The sequence below is a fragment of the Erpetoichthys calabaricus genome, chromosome 13 (assembly GCF_900747795.2).
Source record: "Erpetoichthys calabaricus chromosome 13, fErpCal1.3, whole genome shotgun sequence".
NCBI lineage: Eukaryota > Metazoa > Chordata > Cladistia > Polypteriformes > Polypteridae > Erpetoichthys > Erpetoichthys calabaricus.
This window is the reverse complement of record NC_041406.2, coordinates 29,886,578-29,903,225: the sequence shown is the minus strand read 5'-3', so window position 1 is coordinate 29,903,225 and position 16,648 is coordinate 29,886,578. Positions and strand designations below refer to the sequence as shown.

The 16,648-nt window shown below is 37.7% G+C and overlaps 1 protein-coding gene across 1 annotated transcript in view; it reads left to right on the top strand.

Moving 5' to 3' along the window:
• Positions 1 to 16,648, top strand: part of trappc9 (trafficking protein particle complex subunit 9) — an 845,084-nt gene that overhangs the window by 105,643 nt on the left and 722,793 nt on the right. Inside the window, exons 13-14 of the mRNA XM_028818061.2 lie at positions 2,285 to 2,411; positions 5,567 to 5,699. Coding sequence (XP_028673894.2) covers positions 2,285 to 2,411; positions 5,567 to 5,699 — 260 coding nt within the window. The remainder of the gene's footprint in view (positions 1 to 2,284; positions 2,412 to 5,566; positions 5,700 to 16,648) is intronic.

Below are 16,648 nucleotides of genomic sequence, written 5' to 3'. Positions count from 1 at the left end.
AAGAAACTAGTTAATTGACTTTCGGCACACCAAAGAGCCTCTATGTCTAGTCACTATTCAGGGTGTGGATGTAGAGTTGGTTCATTGCTACGAGTACACGGGAGTCCATGTCAATGACAGGCTCGACTGGTCTCAGAACACAGAAGAAAAATATAAGAAAAGCCAGAGCAGGCTGTGTTTTCTTAGAAGACTGTGCTCCTTTAATGTGGATAGTGACATTCTTCACTTCTTCTTCAACTCTGTGATGGCCAGTGCAATTTTACATGCTGTGGTGTGTTGGGCCGGAATCATTACTTCAGGAGAGGCCCACTGAATTAACATGTTAATTAAAAGGGCAGGCTCAGTTATGTGACACAGTGTCGCTCCCCTGGAAGTTGTGGTGAAGGAGAGAAAGAAAACAAAACTGAGTGCCATTATGAGCAATGCTACACATCTTCTCTCTGACATACTAATACTGAGTACAACAAATTATGCAGCAGAAGTGTGTCATGAAACGCTCTTGGGGCTCCTTCATACCCACAGCAATACTTGTGCATAACTCCTCAGTATGACTGTTATGGTCAAGTCAGAAGTTTTCTTTCTTTTTATTTTTGTCTTTCTTTTTAGTCATTTTGTTGTGTTTTCAGAATGTGTGTATATTTATCTATTTATTAATTAATTGAATGTGCTTCTGCAAAAGGCAAAGTTCTATTTTTATCTTTATTTATTCTATATATATATATATATATATATATATGAAAGTTGCATGTTTCACCTGAAATGACTTTGTAGTAAATACATATCAAGCAGGTGATTTGTAAAAAAAAAAAAAAAAAAAAAATTTTTAAAGACATTTATTTCAATCAGTTGCATCCAGTTAGACTGAGAAACTATACATTTTTTATGTACAGTAATCCCTCCTCCATCGCGGGGGTTGCGTTCCAGAGCCACCCGCGAAATAAGAAAATCCACGAAGTAGAAACCATATGTTTATATGGTTATTTTTAGATTGTCATGCTTGGGTCACAGATTTGCGCAGAAACACAGGAGGTTGTAGAGAGACAGGAACATTATTCAAACACTGCAAACAAACATTTGTCTCTTTTTCAAAAGTTTAAACTGTGCTCCATGTCAAGACAGAGATGACAGTTCTGTCTCACAATTAAAAGAATGCAAACATATCTTCCTCTTCAAAGGAGTGCGTGTCAGGAGCACAGAATGTCACATAGATAGAGAAAACAATCTCTAGCAAACAAATCAATAGGGCTGTTTGCTTTTAAGTATGCGAAGCACCGCGGCACAAAGCTGTTGAAGGCGGCAGCTCACACCCCCTCCGTCAGGAGCAGGGAGAGAGAGAGAGAGAGAGAGAGAGAGATAGAGAGACACAGAGTTTGTTTTTCAGTCAAAAATCAATATGTGCCCTTCGAGCTTTTAAGTATGCGAAGCACTGTGCAGCATGTCGTTTCAGGAAGCAGCTGCACAAAAGATAGCAACGTGAAGATAATCTTTCAGCATTTTTAGACGAGCGTCCGTATCGTCTAGGTGTGCGAACAGCCCCCCTGCTCAATCCCCATACGTCACGATCAGAGAAAGTCTGCGCAAGAGAGAGATAGAGAAAAGTAAGCAATCTAGCTTCTCAGCCATCTGCCAATAGCGTCCCTTGTATGAAATCAAACTGGGCAAACCAACTGAGGAAGCATGTACCAGAAATTAAAAGGACCCATTGTCCGCAGAAATCCGCGAACCAGCAAAAAATCCGCGATATATATTTTAAATATGCTTACATATAGAATCCGCGATGGAGTGAAGCCGCGAAAGGCGAAGCGCGATATAGCGAGGGATCACTGTAGTTCTCATTCAAAATACTGTATATTATCTAACTGTTACTCCTTATTATTTTAAATGTAAAAAAAGTCTATACTAAATATAAATATAAAATATTTTAGTCTCTGTTTTTCAAATGTTAATTGAGTTTAAAAAAATGCTTATTTTATGTTGAGGTGCCCTGTACTTGTTTTAGAAGATAGAAAATTTAAGTAACTATTTTATAGTTCTGAATTTAATTCTGAGTTTATACTTGTGAACATTTTCAATTCTAGGCCTTGCCAATGTTACAGTCTCTCATTTTATTAAAATTAAAAATTAGGTCTTGCTCTAAAGTAAATCTTTAAATAACTGAACTTTTTTCTGCATAAATACAGTATATAGATGGATGGCCCTTTTACATGTATGTGATGATGAATATATAAAAATTCATTCAGTTTTGCAGAATTTCAAAATAATATACCTTATGTTTACCCACCAGGGTCTTCTTTCATCAGGTGTTGAATTTGAATCTTTACCAGCTGCTCTCTCTCTCCCTGCTGAATCGGGTCTATATCCTGTTACTCTAGTGGGAGTTCCACGCACGTCAGGAAATATTACTATTAATGGTAAGAATCCTATGAGAAATGTTTAATCATTAAATCAAAGAAAGTACAGTCAAAGATTATATCAATTATATATAGCTTTATTACAGCACTATTTTTTATTAATGAATTTTAAAGTGAAAACTTTGAAATTATTGACTGAAAAGATGATTTACTATATGTATTATACAAAATCAGGAGGATTAAAGTAAAACTATTTGATGCTTTGCCTGGCCTATTACTTCTTAACTTTTTTCCTCTCCTTTCTGCAATATCTCTCTTAACATTTTCAAGCAAACCATTCTTGCTGTTTGTCAAGCTGGCATGGTTTCTTTTACCTCTATCCAAAGATTGCACCCAGTGTGTTATAAAGTGACAACAAAAACATGGCAGAAAAGTTGTGAGGCTTGTTAAAATTACCAAAAAGCAGTCCAGAACCTTCATTAGCCTGCCCAGGTGTGGCCTCACCCAAAGCAGCCAGGCCCCAGTCACCAAGGCAGGCTTCCACAGGCCTAAAATGGGACTCTGGCTTTTAAAGTTATACTAAAATTGTACCCAAAATATACAAAAATTCTATATAAGGGAGTGGAAAACTATCAAACCTCTAGTCTGACAAAAGACCAACAAATAATCTTTTATTATTATTATTGAAAATTTTATTTTATAATCAACAAAAAAAATTAATAAAAATGCAAAAACACCAAAATAAAGGCAGAAAAGACTTACCTAAAAAGGCAATTCAATGCTAGTAAGTCCAATCTGTAATTTCAAGAGCAAAATCGAAGTATTGAAGCAAAATAGCCACAAAACCAGAACATTCAAATTAAACAATAATTCCAAAAGAACACTGATGACACTCAATGATCTACTGAATGACAAATCCCTTACATAAAAAAGGTTGAGGGTGGTCCTTCAGCAGTGACATGAAGGTGGCCCCGCCTCCTGGGGTTCCACCTGCAAAATACAATGAATTAAAGAACACTTAAAGACACAGTACATAAATACTAAATAATTATGAAATCTAGGAGAAAGTGCACAAAGTATGAAAAAAATAACAAAAACAACAATAAAAAGAAAATTACATATAATGAACCATACCTGTAACATAACACAGTACCATGCCTGTGTGTTTAACACTAAAAGGTTGGAGAAAATAAAGGAAGTTAGTAGATGGTCAAGGCAAACATATGTAAATATATGTTAATCTTCCAAGAGAGTCCTTTCAAACATTTCTAGCCACCTTATCTAATGTTTTGTATTAAGATTTGACATGCATTCTGCGCAGATTTATTTTTGTCCTGAACAAATAAAACCATATTTCAGAGCAAACACACAAATGCATGGTTTGTATGGAAGATTTGTCTAGTGTATCCATGTCCAGACTGGGTGAACTTCATGACATGTGAGTGGAAATGCAAGTGTTAATGACTGTATACAAGAGTAAATCTCTGTTCATGTAGGATCACTTGTTAATGTAGGAAAATAAAGACAGTGGCAATTCTAGCTCCAGCTATAAATATTATGAGGTCTAAAATAAAACAAATTAACATTAAATTAATCTTAAGGCTTGTATACTGTTGTTCCAGTGGAACTTGGATGATATTCAGGAAGTGCTACCTGTTTCACCTTTTTCAGAATGCTTTCTGGAGTTTTTCTGATTGGAACGCTAATATTAATTTATTTTTGCTGAGGAATTAAACAAAGCAAATTTAATGAATATTTACCCTAAATATCATCGGCATGCCACCTGCTCCACCAGGGGAGCTAACAGTTTTGGTTATTGTTACATCCTTATGTAACCTTATGATGCTTACCGTAGGATGGTTTTGATTCAGTAAACTGAGACATGTTTAGAGATTCTTCATGAATGAGCATGAAACTGTCATAAACTGTGTGGCTGATTTTGTGCCAAATAAACACTGCACCTTTCATAATAAGAAACTGGATTACTAGTGACATCCAGAATTTACTAAAGGCACTGTGTATTATAGCAGTGAAATGGAAGCCTTGAAGATATTCAGGTACACACTCCAGAAAGCAAATTTTACTTACCTTAGTACACAGATAAACTGGAAACCTAGTATAGTAGTATTCATGATGTACTTAAAGTATGACAGAGTTTACAGACGCATTTTGTTTACAAAGTCTAATGTATTTAATACAAATTTTCTATCCTAGTTGAACTTACTGCTTTCTAAGCCTGCTTTGATCATGATAACAGACTGCCTTCCATGCTAATGTGTATAACATCATTTGATATATCCATGTTTCTGTAGATGACCTGAGAATTTTTAATGAGTCAAAGTTTGTAAGGTATCTGGTCTGGATGTAATTACAGGAAGCAGTTTAAAAACCTGCAGTTAACAGTTAGCTGGCATATTCAATGACATCTTTAATCTCATTGACTCCCATCTGCTTCAGATAGACAATTATCCCTGTGCCAAAAGAAAATGGAAGTAGAATGTTTCAGTGACTACAGACCCAGACCAGTAGCAGTTACTCCCATTGTGGTGAAATACTGTGAGACAATAATATTCAAATACATTAAATGTAATTTTGCAGGCAGTTTGGAAAACATCTAGGTTTGAAAATATTGTCACAACTGGTCCACATACAAGATGCTGCATCCCTTGCACTTCCTACCATCCTGGCATATTTCGATTATAAAAACTGTTTGCACAGTTAACAGTGCTTTACCATCAAAGCTGATCACCATGTTCCTAGACTTAGGAATTTGTGCCACCCTTTGAGTCTAGATTTTAGACTTCCTTCTGGACCTTGGTATTTTGCAGATTGTAGAATCGTTTCCGCCATTGTATGTTAGCATAATATTCTTAGCCTTATAGGCAACATAATGGTATAAACCCATCATCAGATTTTCTTTTATACATTTTTGATTTGTTGACAGTTACAAACGTGGTATAACTGCCATTTTTTCCACAGTATATATCTTAATGTGAATATTTTTCTGCTTTTTTATCCTGAGCACTTATTTTAACTTGTTTTTAAACAGTTTGTAAATCCTAATGTATTTTCCTGAAAAGTTCTGGAGTAAATTTGGAGTCATCTGTGTTATGTTACATTCTTCAAGATTGTCTGTTGGAAGATAAGTAATAAAATTTAACACAAATCATGTATCTTTTGAAAAAAAAAAGTTTAAATTGCCTATTTTCACACAGGGTACCACACATCAGTTTTTGGAGTCACAAGTGATTGTCTCTTAGAAAACCTGCCTGGTGTGAAAACAAGTGGCTGTACAGTAGAAGTGGTCCCAGCTCTACCAAGACTTCAGCTCAATACATCTCTCCCACGGTAAGAAATTTCATTATAATGAAACCTCTAGCAGGGATATCTCTTACATACTTCTGTGCCACTCGTAACTTCCTCATACAGTATCACAACTCCTCTTGAGGCACCCTATCATATAGGAAGTAAGGATAGCTATGAAGAGGATGAAGAATGGAAAGGCCATTGGTCCAAATGATATACATGTGGAAGCATGGAGGTATTTAGGGGAGGTGGCAGAGGAGTTTTTAACCAGATTGTTTAATGCAATCTTGGAAAGTGAGAGGATGCCTGAGGATTGGAGAAGGAGTGTACGAGTACCAATTTTTAAGAATAACAAAGATGTGCAGAACTATAGTAACTACAGAGGGATAAAACTAATGAGCCACAGCATGAAGTTATGGGAAAGAGTAGTAGAAGCTAGGTTAAGAAGGGAGGTGATGATTAGTGAGCAGCAGTATGGTTTCATGCTGGGAAAGAGCACAATAGATGCAATGTTTGCTGTAAAGGTGTTGAAGGAGAAGTATAGGGAAGGCCCGAAGGAGTTGCATTGTGTCTTTGTGGCTTAGAGAAAGCATATGATAGAGTGCCTCAAGAGGAGTTGTGATACTGTATGAGGAAGTTGGGAATGGCAGAGAAGTATGTAAGAGTGGTACATGATATGTTTGAGGGAAGTGTAACAGTGGTGAGGTCTGCAGTAGGAGTGACAGATGCATTCAAGGTAGAGGTGAGATTACATCAGAGATCGGCTCTGAGCCCTTTCTTATTTGCAATGGTGATGGACAGGTTGACAGACGAGATTACACAGGAGTCCCCGTGGACAATGATGTTTGCAGATGACATTGCGATCTGTAGCGAGAGTAGGGAGCAGGATCGAGTAGATCCAGGATAGGTGGAGATATGCTCTAGAGAAGAGAGGATTGAAGTTCAGTAAGAACAAGACAGAATACATCTGAATGAGAGGGAGGTCACAGGAATGGAATAGAGTTGGGGAAGGAGAGTGAATTTAAATACTTGATCAACAGTACAGAGTAATGGGGAGTGTGGAAGAGAGTGCAGGCAGGGTGGAGTGGGTGGAGAAGAGTGTCAGGAGTGATATGTGACAGACAGGTACCAGCAAGAGTGAAAGAGAAGGTCTACAAGATGGTAGTTAGACCAGCTATGTTATATTCTAATTAACCAGTCCATCACAAGGCATAAACTCATAGTATACATGGTTTCGGTACAAGGAGAAAACCCACACTAATGTGCAAATTTCATGCATACATGGTCAGAAATTGAACCCAATTACAATAACAGTTATGCCACAAACTTGCTACATTATTTCTGCAAAACTATTTTGAAATTAAACTACCAACATTTCAAGTCCGTTAGCACTTACACAACTAGATTCCGGGACAAACTTTATCCATAGGTCATGAGGCTAGCCGCTTGTACTGCAAAACCACATGAACTTCAGTGCAAATTATTGTAGAATTGATTTTTTTAAGTGAAGGTCATTTATGCTCAATGGAGCTTTCTGTAGAATGTATTTGTGAATATGTGTCCTATGATAAACTGTTGTACCATCAAGGGTTGCTTTCTGAAATGTGTCTGATGCTGCCATGAGAGATCCCAATAAAGCTTAAAATGGTTTAATATTGGATGAATAAATTAAAGTCTTTTTACCTCTTTTTCTTGCTATTATGTAACAACATAGAAAGATCCTGGATCACTCAAGGATAATAAAGGCTGACTAAGTGAGAATATAACAGCACTTTATTGGACAGTTCCTTTGCTTGAAGGCATATTAAAAATGATCTTTTTTAGCCATTAACGCAGCAAAGTTACCTGAAGCTAGATTTCCTTTCTATATTAGTTTGTGTCATGTTTCATTGAACTTTTAAAATTCTGACAGGTCTTTGCCTTAGGCTAAGTCTGATTTACACAAGGAGTGAGCTTCTTTGGCATTTTGCAGAATTTTAGAATTGTTTAATGATGTTTTGCTTCACAGGCATTATTATGCACTGTAGTAATAAAATAAATGAGATATGTCACATTTGATTTCTAATTTAAAATGTCATTTTAATTTTTCATGTTGATAAAAAGCTGCTGTTATTGTTGTTAAACAGATCCTAATTTGTTGACCTTACTTGAAAAAAAAATCTTTATTTGCACATTCTTGAAAAGTAGATGCAGTGGGTAGCGCTGCTGCCTCGCAGTAAGCAGACCTAGGTTCGCTTCCCGGATCCCCCCTGCGTGGAGTTTGCATGTTCTCCCCGTGTCTGTGTGGGTTTCCTCCGGGTACTCCGGTTTCCTCCCACAGTCCAAAGACATCCAGGTTAGGTGTGTTGGTGATTCTACATTGTCCCTAGTATGTGCTTGGTGTGTGGGTGTGTGTGTGTGCACCCTGCAGTGGGCTGGCACCCTGCCCGGGGTTTGTTTCCTGCCTTGCCCCCTGTGTTGGCTGGGTTTGGCTCCAGCAGACCCCCGTGACCCTGTAGTTAGGATATAGCGGGTTGGATAATGGATGGATGGATGAAAAGTAGATCAGATGCAACCCAGTTATAGACCATCCATGTTCTTTTCAATTAGTAATAATTCACATTTTTTACTAGTTTATTATTATTCTCAGTTTTTGTTAAACTATAAAAAGCTCACTATCACTGCAAAATCATAGTAATATGCCCTTCAGGCAAGTGAAAGTTTGCCAAGTAATATTACAGCTATTCACACCACTTTTAAGATATGGAAAAGCAACCTGAGCATCCAGAACAGGAAGAACTGGCAATTGTGGTGTTTCGGTTTATAAATAATTTTAACAGGTGGTGAATGTTATTAAAGAAATGTTATTAAAAGATTGTTAATCCTTTGCTGAATTTGTTGTAAATCACAGTTATCAAAAAGAAGTAGCCTAAATGGCAACACTTTTGTATTAGTTAATATACTTCATTCTCAAGTAACCCATGCCTGAGAGTGTTGTAAAAACATGACAGCCATTGATCTTGATACTAATTTTAATACAATGATAAAAAAGAGATTGTCATGGCTTCTTCTCCTTCTTCTAGAATTGATCTCTGGGCTTGGTGTTCTCTTTTAAAACTCCTGACCTGATACCAGACATTTACTTCTAGAGTTACTGCACTGTATGTTCATTGTCATTGTAATATCTGTCAAATGCTAAAAAGTAGTGGTAGTGCATCTAAGAGTCAGAATGGAATTGTTATAATAAAGTTTGACTTATGAAAGGGATATTAAATAGAAGATTCTGTCACTACTGCTCAGTCGACCATGGTTTATTTCTCACTGGTTGCAAGGCATTAGGAATGCACACACCAGGAGTTAACAGAGATGAAAAGGATACTGATCTGTCTAGCTCACCATTATCAGCGCTGTTTACGCTGTAGGGTCAGAAGCAGATTCAGTAAAAAGGGAATGAGTAGATACATGTAAATTATTTGTAATATTTTGTTAAACATATTACACACATTTTATTATATTTTTCAAATATGATCTATGTATAATTTTTGTTACTAATCCTTTCTTTAATTGTAACAATTACTGGTGACTATCTGTTTCAGACTGTGGCATTGGGCAGATGTTCCCAGATTTAGTCAAGAGAAAGAAACTGGGTTATTATGCACATAGAACCCTTAGGGAAAACTCATTGTCTGATCTCAGATTTGTGTCTTAAAGATAGCCCATACCACCACTTTCTTGGTATTACTTGAGTTTGGCTCTCGTTGCCTGGATTCTCTTTCATCCTTTTTCTGAACTGCCCTTTGTTAAAGGCCACCTAGAACAACATAGTGGCAATATGGTTAGCATTTCTGCTTGAGGATTTCACTGTCCTGGGTTTAAACCCCAAACGCAATTTTTATCTGTGTGGTGTTTACACATTCTTGCTGTGTCAGTATGGGTTTTCCAATAGGTTTTCCTCTCATATCCCAAAATGTTTACTTTTTAGATGAATTTTTCATTTCAAATTTGCAGAATTTGTGTGTGTGTTATGAAAGTGAACCCTGCCATTGGCTGGCTGGCTGGCACTGCTTCCTGCTGTTGTCCTATGATATTGGAGTATCCTGCCACTATTAATTTTAGAGGATTTCATAATGTTATTTTCTTATGAAAATTTTGAAAATTTAATTTTGTATTCATAAAAGCAGAAGCCAAGTGTCCCTTAAAACGTTTTTGTGTACACTCCTGACTTTTTAAAAATTATAGCAACCGACTTATTTTTGATCAGTACAGTATACCTTTGTCATCCTCAGTTAACTTTAACAGTTAGAGATCTAAGTTTAAATAGATACATATATTGTTCCAGATTTAAAGTGTCTTTAAAAAATAATCACCCCTTGAAAGTTTTCGCATTTTTTTGTTAAACAACATTGAATAACAGTGGATTTAATTTAGATTTATTGACACTGATCAATGGAAAAAGACTGTTCACTGTCAAAGTGAAAACAGATCTCTTTAAAGTATTTTAATTACAAATCTAAAAAAAAAAATATAAAACCTCCTTTAATATTGCATAACAAAATCATCACTGGTACAGCCAGTTTGTTTTAGATGTTACATAGTTAGTTGAATGGAGATCACCCATCTGGAGATTCAATTAACTGTATTGCAAATGCACCTTATCTGCAAGGTCTAACTTGTAATGAGTCAGTATTGTGGCCTAACCTACACAGTGAAGACAAAAAACATTACAAGTAATTCTGTGAAAAGATGATTACAAAAGGCACAAGTCTGGGGATGGAGACAAAAAATCCAAGTCACTGAATATCCCTTTGAGTCCAGTTAAGCCAATTATTACAAAATTGAAAGAATGTGTCACAGCTGTAAATCTGCCAAGAGTAAGTTGTCTGTTAAAACTGAAGGACCATGCAAGAAGACTAGTGAAGAAAGCCACCAGGATACCTAAGAGAACTCCAAAGGAGTTACAAGCTACAATGATAAGATATGAGGGTCTGTACAGACAACATCTGTTGGTCAAGTGCTTCTCCGGTCACAGCTTTATGGGAGAAAGACAAAGTATACCACTGTTTAAAAAAAAAAATACAGAAGGCACATGGGAGAGTCCAAAGTCAACTGGAAAATTTATGTGGGCTGATAAGATTGAAATGGAGCTTTTCTGGCCATCAGACTAAACAAACAGCTTGTTTGGCAGTACTACACACTATCAAATACACACCATCCCCACCGTGAAGCATGGCGATGACAGCATCAGCCATAAAGCCAATGCTGCACAGGAAAGGCTTATAAACAAACAATGTTAATGTCCTGAAGTGCCAGAGTCAACATCTCATATTAATTGAACATTTGTGACTGGAGTTGGAAAACAGTGCTAAGTCTCGATCACCATGGACCCTGATGGAGCTGAAGCAGTTTGTAAAGAAGTAGGCGGAAAAATTAGTGTCCAGATGCTCCAAGCTGAAAGAGAGACACTTAAGGCTTTCATGGCTGCCAAAGGTGCATGAGCTACATTCTGCCTGAAAATCGGTGAATACTTATAGGATCGATTGTTTTGTGTTTTATGTTTGTAATTAATTTAGATCAGTTTGTAGTGATCTATTTTCACTTTGATGTGAAATAGTCTTCCTATTGATCAGTGTCACAAAAGCCAAATAAAATCCACTGTGATTCAATGCTGTAGAATAATAATAATACTAATAATAATTTTATTTATATAGCACCTTTCCAATGCTCAAAATTTTAAAACTTCCAATGCAGTTAATACTTTTTATATGTATTATATATTGTACCAGATTGGAATGGACCTATTACCATATACAGTATAACTTACTTTTTTGCATTAAGAATGACATAGTAACCCAGTATCTATCCACACTGAATTAAAAAGTTAGATTTTTTTGTTTGCTCATATTGTTTCATATCTTCATCTCTCTTTTTAACAGCCTGGAAAAACATTGTTGCATTCATATATTAAAAAAAAAAAACCTTATTTTTCACATTTACATTAGCTCTATCACACCTAACCTGTTTTTTCTACTGAGCTAATAAATACACAACATAATTCTGAACTGAATTTTTCCATATTCCAATAAAACATTCACAGCAAGCACTGAGCCATGGCAAGCATAAATCACTTCTGTTACACCACAGATCGAGAAAGGTTGCCTGGGTCACTCCAGCAACAAGATCAGCACTCAGACACCTACTTACTCACAAACCCATTAAACAAATCACCTGCAATAATGGTGTGCATGACCATAAACTTCATTTTTTTTAAGAAATCCATGCTTTTAAAGAGGTTGGCCATAGTGATTTTTCATTTTCATTTATAGTACTATGTCATATGTCCATCTGAGGAGAGGTATTTATCATAATATAAACTAGCAGGCTTAGGGCATACAGCTGTTTTCTGCTTTTATTCCTAAGTAATTCTTTTAATGTATTTTAATTTCTAAAAGCTGGAAAAGCATTTTTATATAGTAATTGAGTTTGTGATTGTATATTTTAAAGTACATTGAAAACATTCTTCTAGATATTATCTTTTGTAGCTGAGGCTCAAAAATAAGGACACAAGATAATTATAATACAATACAATACTGTTCAATGCTTAATTCAGCTCAGGGTCTTAGGGGATGCAGATCCTGGCACCATCATGTATAAGGCACCAGAAGAGTTCTAATCCATCACAGGGATCAATCATCCACACAACCAGATTCACATTATTTAGAATCACCAATTATACTACAAGATGTGTTTTTGGAGATCTGGGTGAAACCTTGCAGTACAATAGGGGAAAACCAATACAGAGCAAACACCAGAGAAACAGTAACCAGCATCACTAACCACAGTGAAACCATGCTATCCAGATAATAATTACTGTTATAGGGCATACATGTATCACACATAAGAGACAAGAGAAACAAGTATCAAACAAATGAGAGCCTGACTTTTCTGAGCATCTATTACATATTCTTGAACCATATGGCCATCCATCCATTTTCCAACCCGCTGAATCCGAACACAGGGTCACAGGGGTCTGCTGGAGCCAATCCCAGCCAACACAGGGCACAAGGCAGGAACCAATCCTGGGCAGGGTGCCAACCCACCGCAGGACACACACAAACACATCCACACACCAAGCACACACTAGCCAATTCACCAAAAATGTATTGGCTACATTATATATGTTTTACTTTGAAAATGTATCAATATTAGAACATGATGGTCTTATTAAGGTTCAATCACGTATGATTTATTAGGTCTATCACTAAAAGAGTGTTCTTACTGAGTAATGGAGAGCATTAAAACTGAAACTTAATGCTTAGTCAAAAATTGCTGTTATATATTATATATATTTATATACAGTATATATATAATATATAATATATATATGTGGTGGCTCTGAGGTTAAGGATCTGTTCTGGTATCCAGAAGGTTGCCGGTTTGAATCCCTGTCACTGCCAAAAGAGATCCTATTCTGCTGGGCCCTTGAGCAACACCCTTAACCCATAATTGCTCCAGGGACGCTGTACAATGGCTGACCCTGCACTCTGACCCCAAGGGGTATGCGAAAACTAACAAATTCCTAATACAAGAAATTGTATAAGGCGAAATAAAGAACAAAAAAAAATAATATATACAGTGCATCCGGAAAGTTTTCACATTGCATCACTTTTTCCACATTTTGTTATGTTACAGCCTTATTCCAAAATGGATTAAGTTCATTTTTTTCCTCAGAATTCTACACACAACACCCCATAATGACAATGTGAAAAAAGTTTACTTGAGGTTTTTGCAAATTTATTAAAAATAAAAAGACTGAGAAATCACATGTACATAAGTATTCACAGCCTTTGCTCAATACTTTGTCGATGCACCTTTGGCAGCAATTACAGCCTCAAGTCTTGTTGAATATGATGCCACAAGCTTGGCACACCTATCCTTGGCCAGTTTCGCCCATTCCTCTTTGCAGTACCTCTCAAGCTCCATCAGGTTGGATGGGAAGCGTCGGTGCATAGACATTTTAAGATCTCTCCAGAGATGTTCAATCGGATTCAAGTCTGGGCTTTGGCTGGGCCACTCAAGGACATTCACAGAGTTGTCCTGAAGCCACTCCTTTGATATCTTGGCTGTGTGCTTAGGGTCGTTGTCCTGCTGAAAGATGAACCGTCGCCCCAGTTTGAGGTCAAGAGCGCTCTGGAGCAGGTTTTCACCCAGGATGTCTCTGTACATTGCTGTAGTCATCTTTCCCTTTATCCTGACTAGTCTCCCAGTTCATGCCGCTGAAAAATATCCCCACAGCATGATGCTGCCACCACCATGCTTCACTGTAGGGATGGTGCCAGGTTTCCTCCAAACGTGACGCCTGGCATTCACACCAAAGAGTTCAATCTTTATCTCATCAGACCAGAGAATTTTCTTTCTAATGGTCTGAGAGTCCTTCAGGTGCCTTTTGGCAAACTCCAGGCAGGCTGCCATGTGCCTTTTACTAAGGAGTGGCTTTATCTGGCCACTCTACCAAACAGGCCTGATTGGTGGATTGCTGCAGAGATGGTTGTCCTTCTGGAAGGTTCTCCTCTCTCCACAGATGAGCTCTGATAGAGTGACCATCGGGTTCTTGGTCACCTCCCTGACTAAGGCCCTTCTTCCCCAATCGCTCAGTTTAGATGGCCGGCCAGCTCTAGGAAGAGTCCTGGTGGTTTCGAACTTCTTCCACTTACGGATGATGTAGGCCACTGTGCTCATTGGGACCTTCAAAGCAGCAGAAATTTTTCTATAACCTTCCCCAGGTTTGTGCCTCGAGACAATCCTGTCTCAGAGGTCTACAGACAATTCCTTTGACTTCATGCTTGGTTTGTGCTCTGATATGAAGTGTCAACTGTGGGACCTTATTTAGACAGGTGTGTGCCTTTCCAAATCATGTCCAATCATCTGAATTTACCACAAGTGGACTCCAGTTAAGCTGCAGAAACATCTCAAGGATGATCAGGGGAAACAGGATGCACCTGAGCTCAATTTTGAGCTTCATGGCAAAGGCTGTGAATACTTATGTACATGTGCTTTCTCAATTTTTTTATTTTGAATAAATTTGCAAAAACCTCAAGTAAACTTTTTTCACGCTGTCATTATGGGGTGTTGTGTGTAGAGTTCTGAGAGAAAAAATGAATTTAATCCATTTTGGAATAAGGCTATAACATAACAAAATGTGGAAAAAGTGATGCGCTGTGAATACTTTCCGGATGCACTGTATACTGTATGTATATTATATATATGTATATACAGTGGGTACGGAAAGTATTCAGACCCCCTTCAATTTTTCACTCTTTGTTATATTGCAGCCATTTGCTAAAATCATTTAAATTAATTTTTTTCCTCATTAATGTACACACAGCACCCCATATTGACAGACAAAAAAAAGAATTTTTGAAATTGTTACAGATTTATTAAAAAAGAAAAACTGAAATATCACATGGTCCTAAGTATTCAGACCCTTTGCTGTGACACTCATATATTTAACTCAGGTGCTTTCCATTTCTTCTGATCATCCTTGAGATCACCTTCATTTGAGTCCAGCTATGTTTGATTATACTGATTGGACTTGATTAGGAAAGCCACACACCTGTCTATATAAGACCTTACAGCTCACAATGCATGTCAGAGCAAATGAGAATCATGAGGTCAAAGGAACTGCCTGAAGAGCTCACAGACAGAATTGTGGCAAGGCACAGATCTGGCCAAGGTTACAAAAAAATTTCTGCTGCACTTAAGGTTCCCAAGAGCACAGTGGCCTCCGTAATCCTTAAATGGAAGACGTTTGGGACGACCAGAACCCTTCCTAGAGCTGGCCGTCCGGCCAAGCTGAGCTACCGGGGGAGAAGAGCCTTGGTGAGAGAGGTAAAGAAGAACCCAAAGATCACTTTGGCTGAGCTCCAGAGATACAGTCAGGAGATGGGAGAAAGTTGTAGAAAGTCAACCATCACTGCAGCCCTCCACCAGTCAGGGCTTTATGGCAGAGTGGCCTGTCGGAAGCCTCTCCTCAGTGCAAGACACATGACAGCCCGCATGGAGTTTGCTAAAAGACACCTGAAGGACTCTGAGATGGTGAGAAATAAGATTCTCTGGTCTGATGAGACCAAGATAGAACTTTTTGGCCTTAATTCTAAGCGGTATGTGTGGAGACAACCAGGCACTGCTCATCACTTGTCCAATACAGTCCCCACAGTGAAGCATGGCGGTGGCAGCATCATGCTGTGGGGGTGTTTTTCAGCTGCAGGGACAGGACAACTGGTTGCAATCGAGGGAAAGAAGAATGCGGCCAAGTACAGGGATATCCTGGACAAAAACCTTCTCCAGATTGCTAAGGACCTCAGACTGGGCCGAAGGTTTACCTTCCAACAAGACAATGACCCTAAGCACACAGCTAAAATAACGAAGGAGTGGCTTCACAACAACTCTGTGACTGTTCTTGAATGGCCCAGCCAGAGCCCTGACTTAAACCCAATTGAGCATCTCTGGAGAGACCTAAAAATGGCTGTCCATCAACGTTTACCATCCAACCTGACAGAACTGGAGAGGATCTGCAAGGAGGAATGGCAGAGGATCCCCAAATCCAGGTGTGAAAAACTTGTTGCATCTTTCCCAAGAAGACTCATGGCTATATTAGCTCAAAAGGGTGCTTCTACTAAATACTGAGCAAAGGGTCTGAATACTTAGGACCATGTGATATTTCAGTTTTTCTTTTTTAATAAATCTGCAACAATTTCAAAAATTCTTTTTTTTGTCTGTCAATATGGGGTGCTGTGTGTACATTAATGAGGGAAAAAATTAATTTAAATGATTTTAGCAAATGGCTGCAATATAACGAAGAGTGAAAAATTGAAGGGGGTCTGAATACTTTCCGTACCCACTGTATATAATATACATATACTGCATACAGTATATATATATATATATATATATATATATATATATATATAATATGCATATCCATTCATCCATTATCAAACCCGCTATAGCCTAAC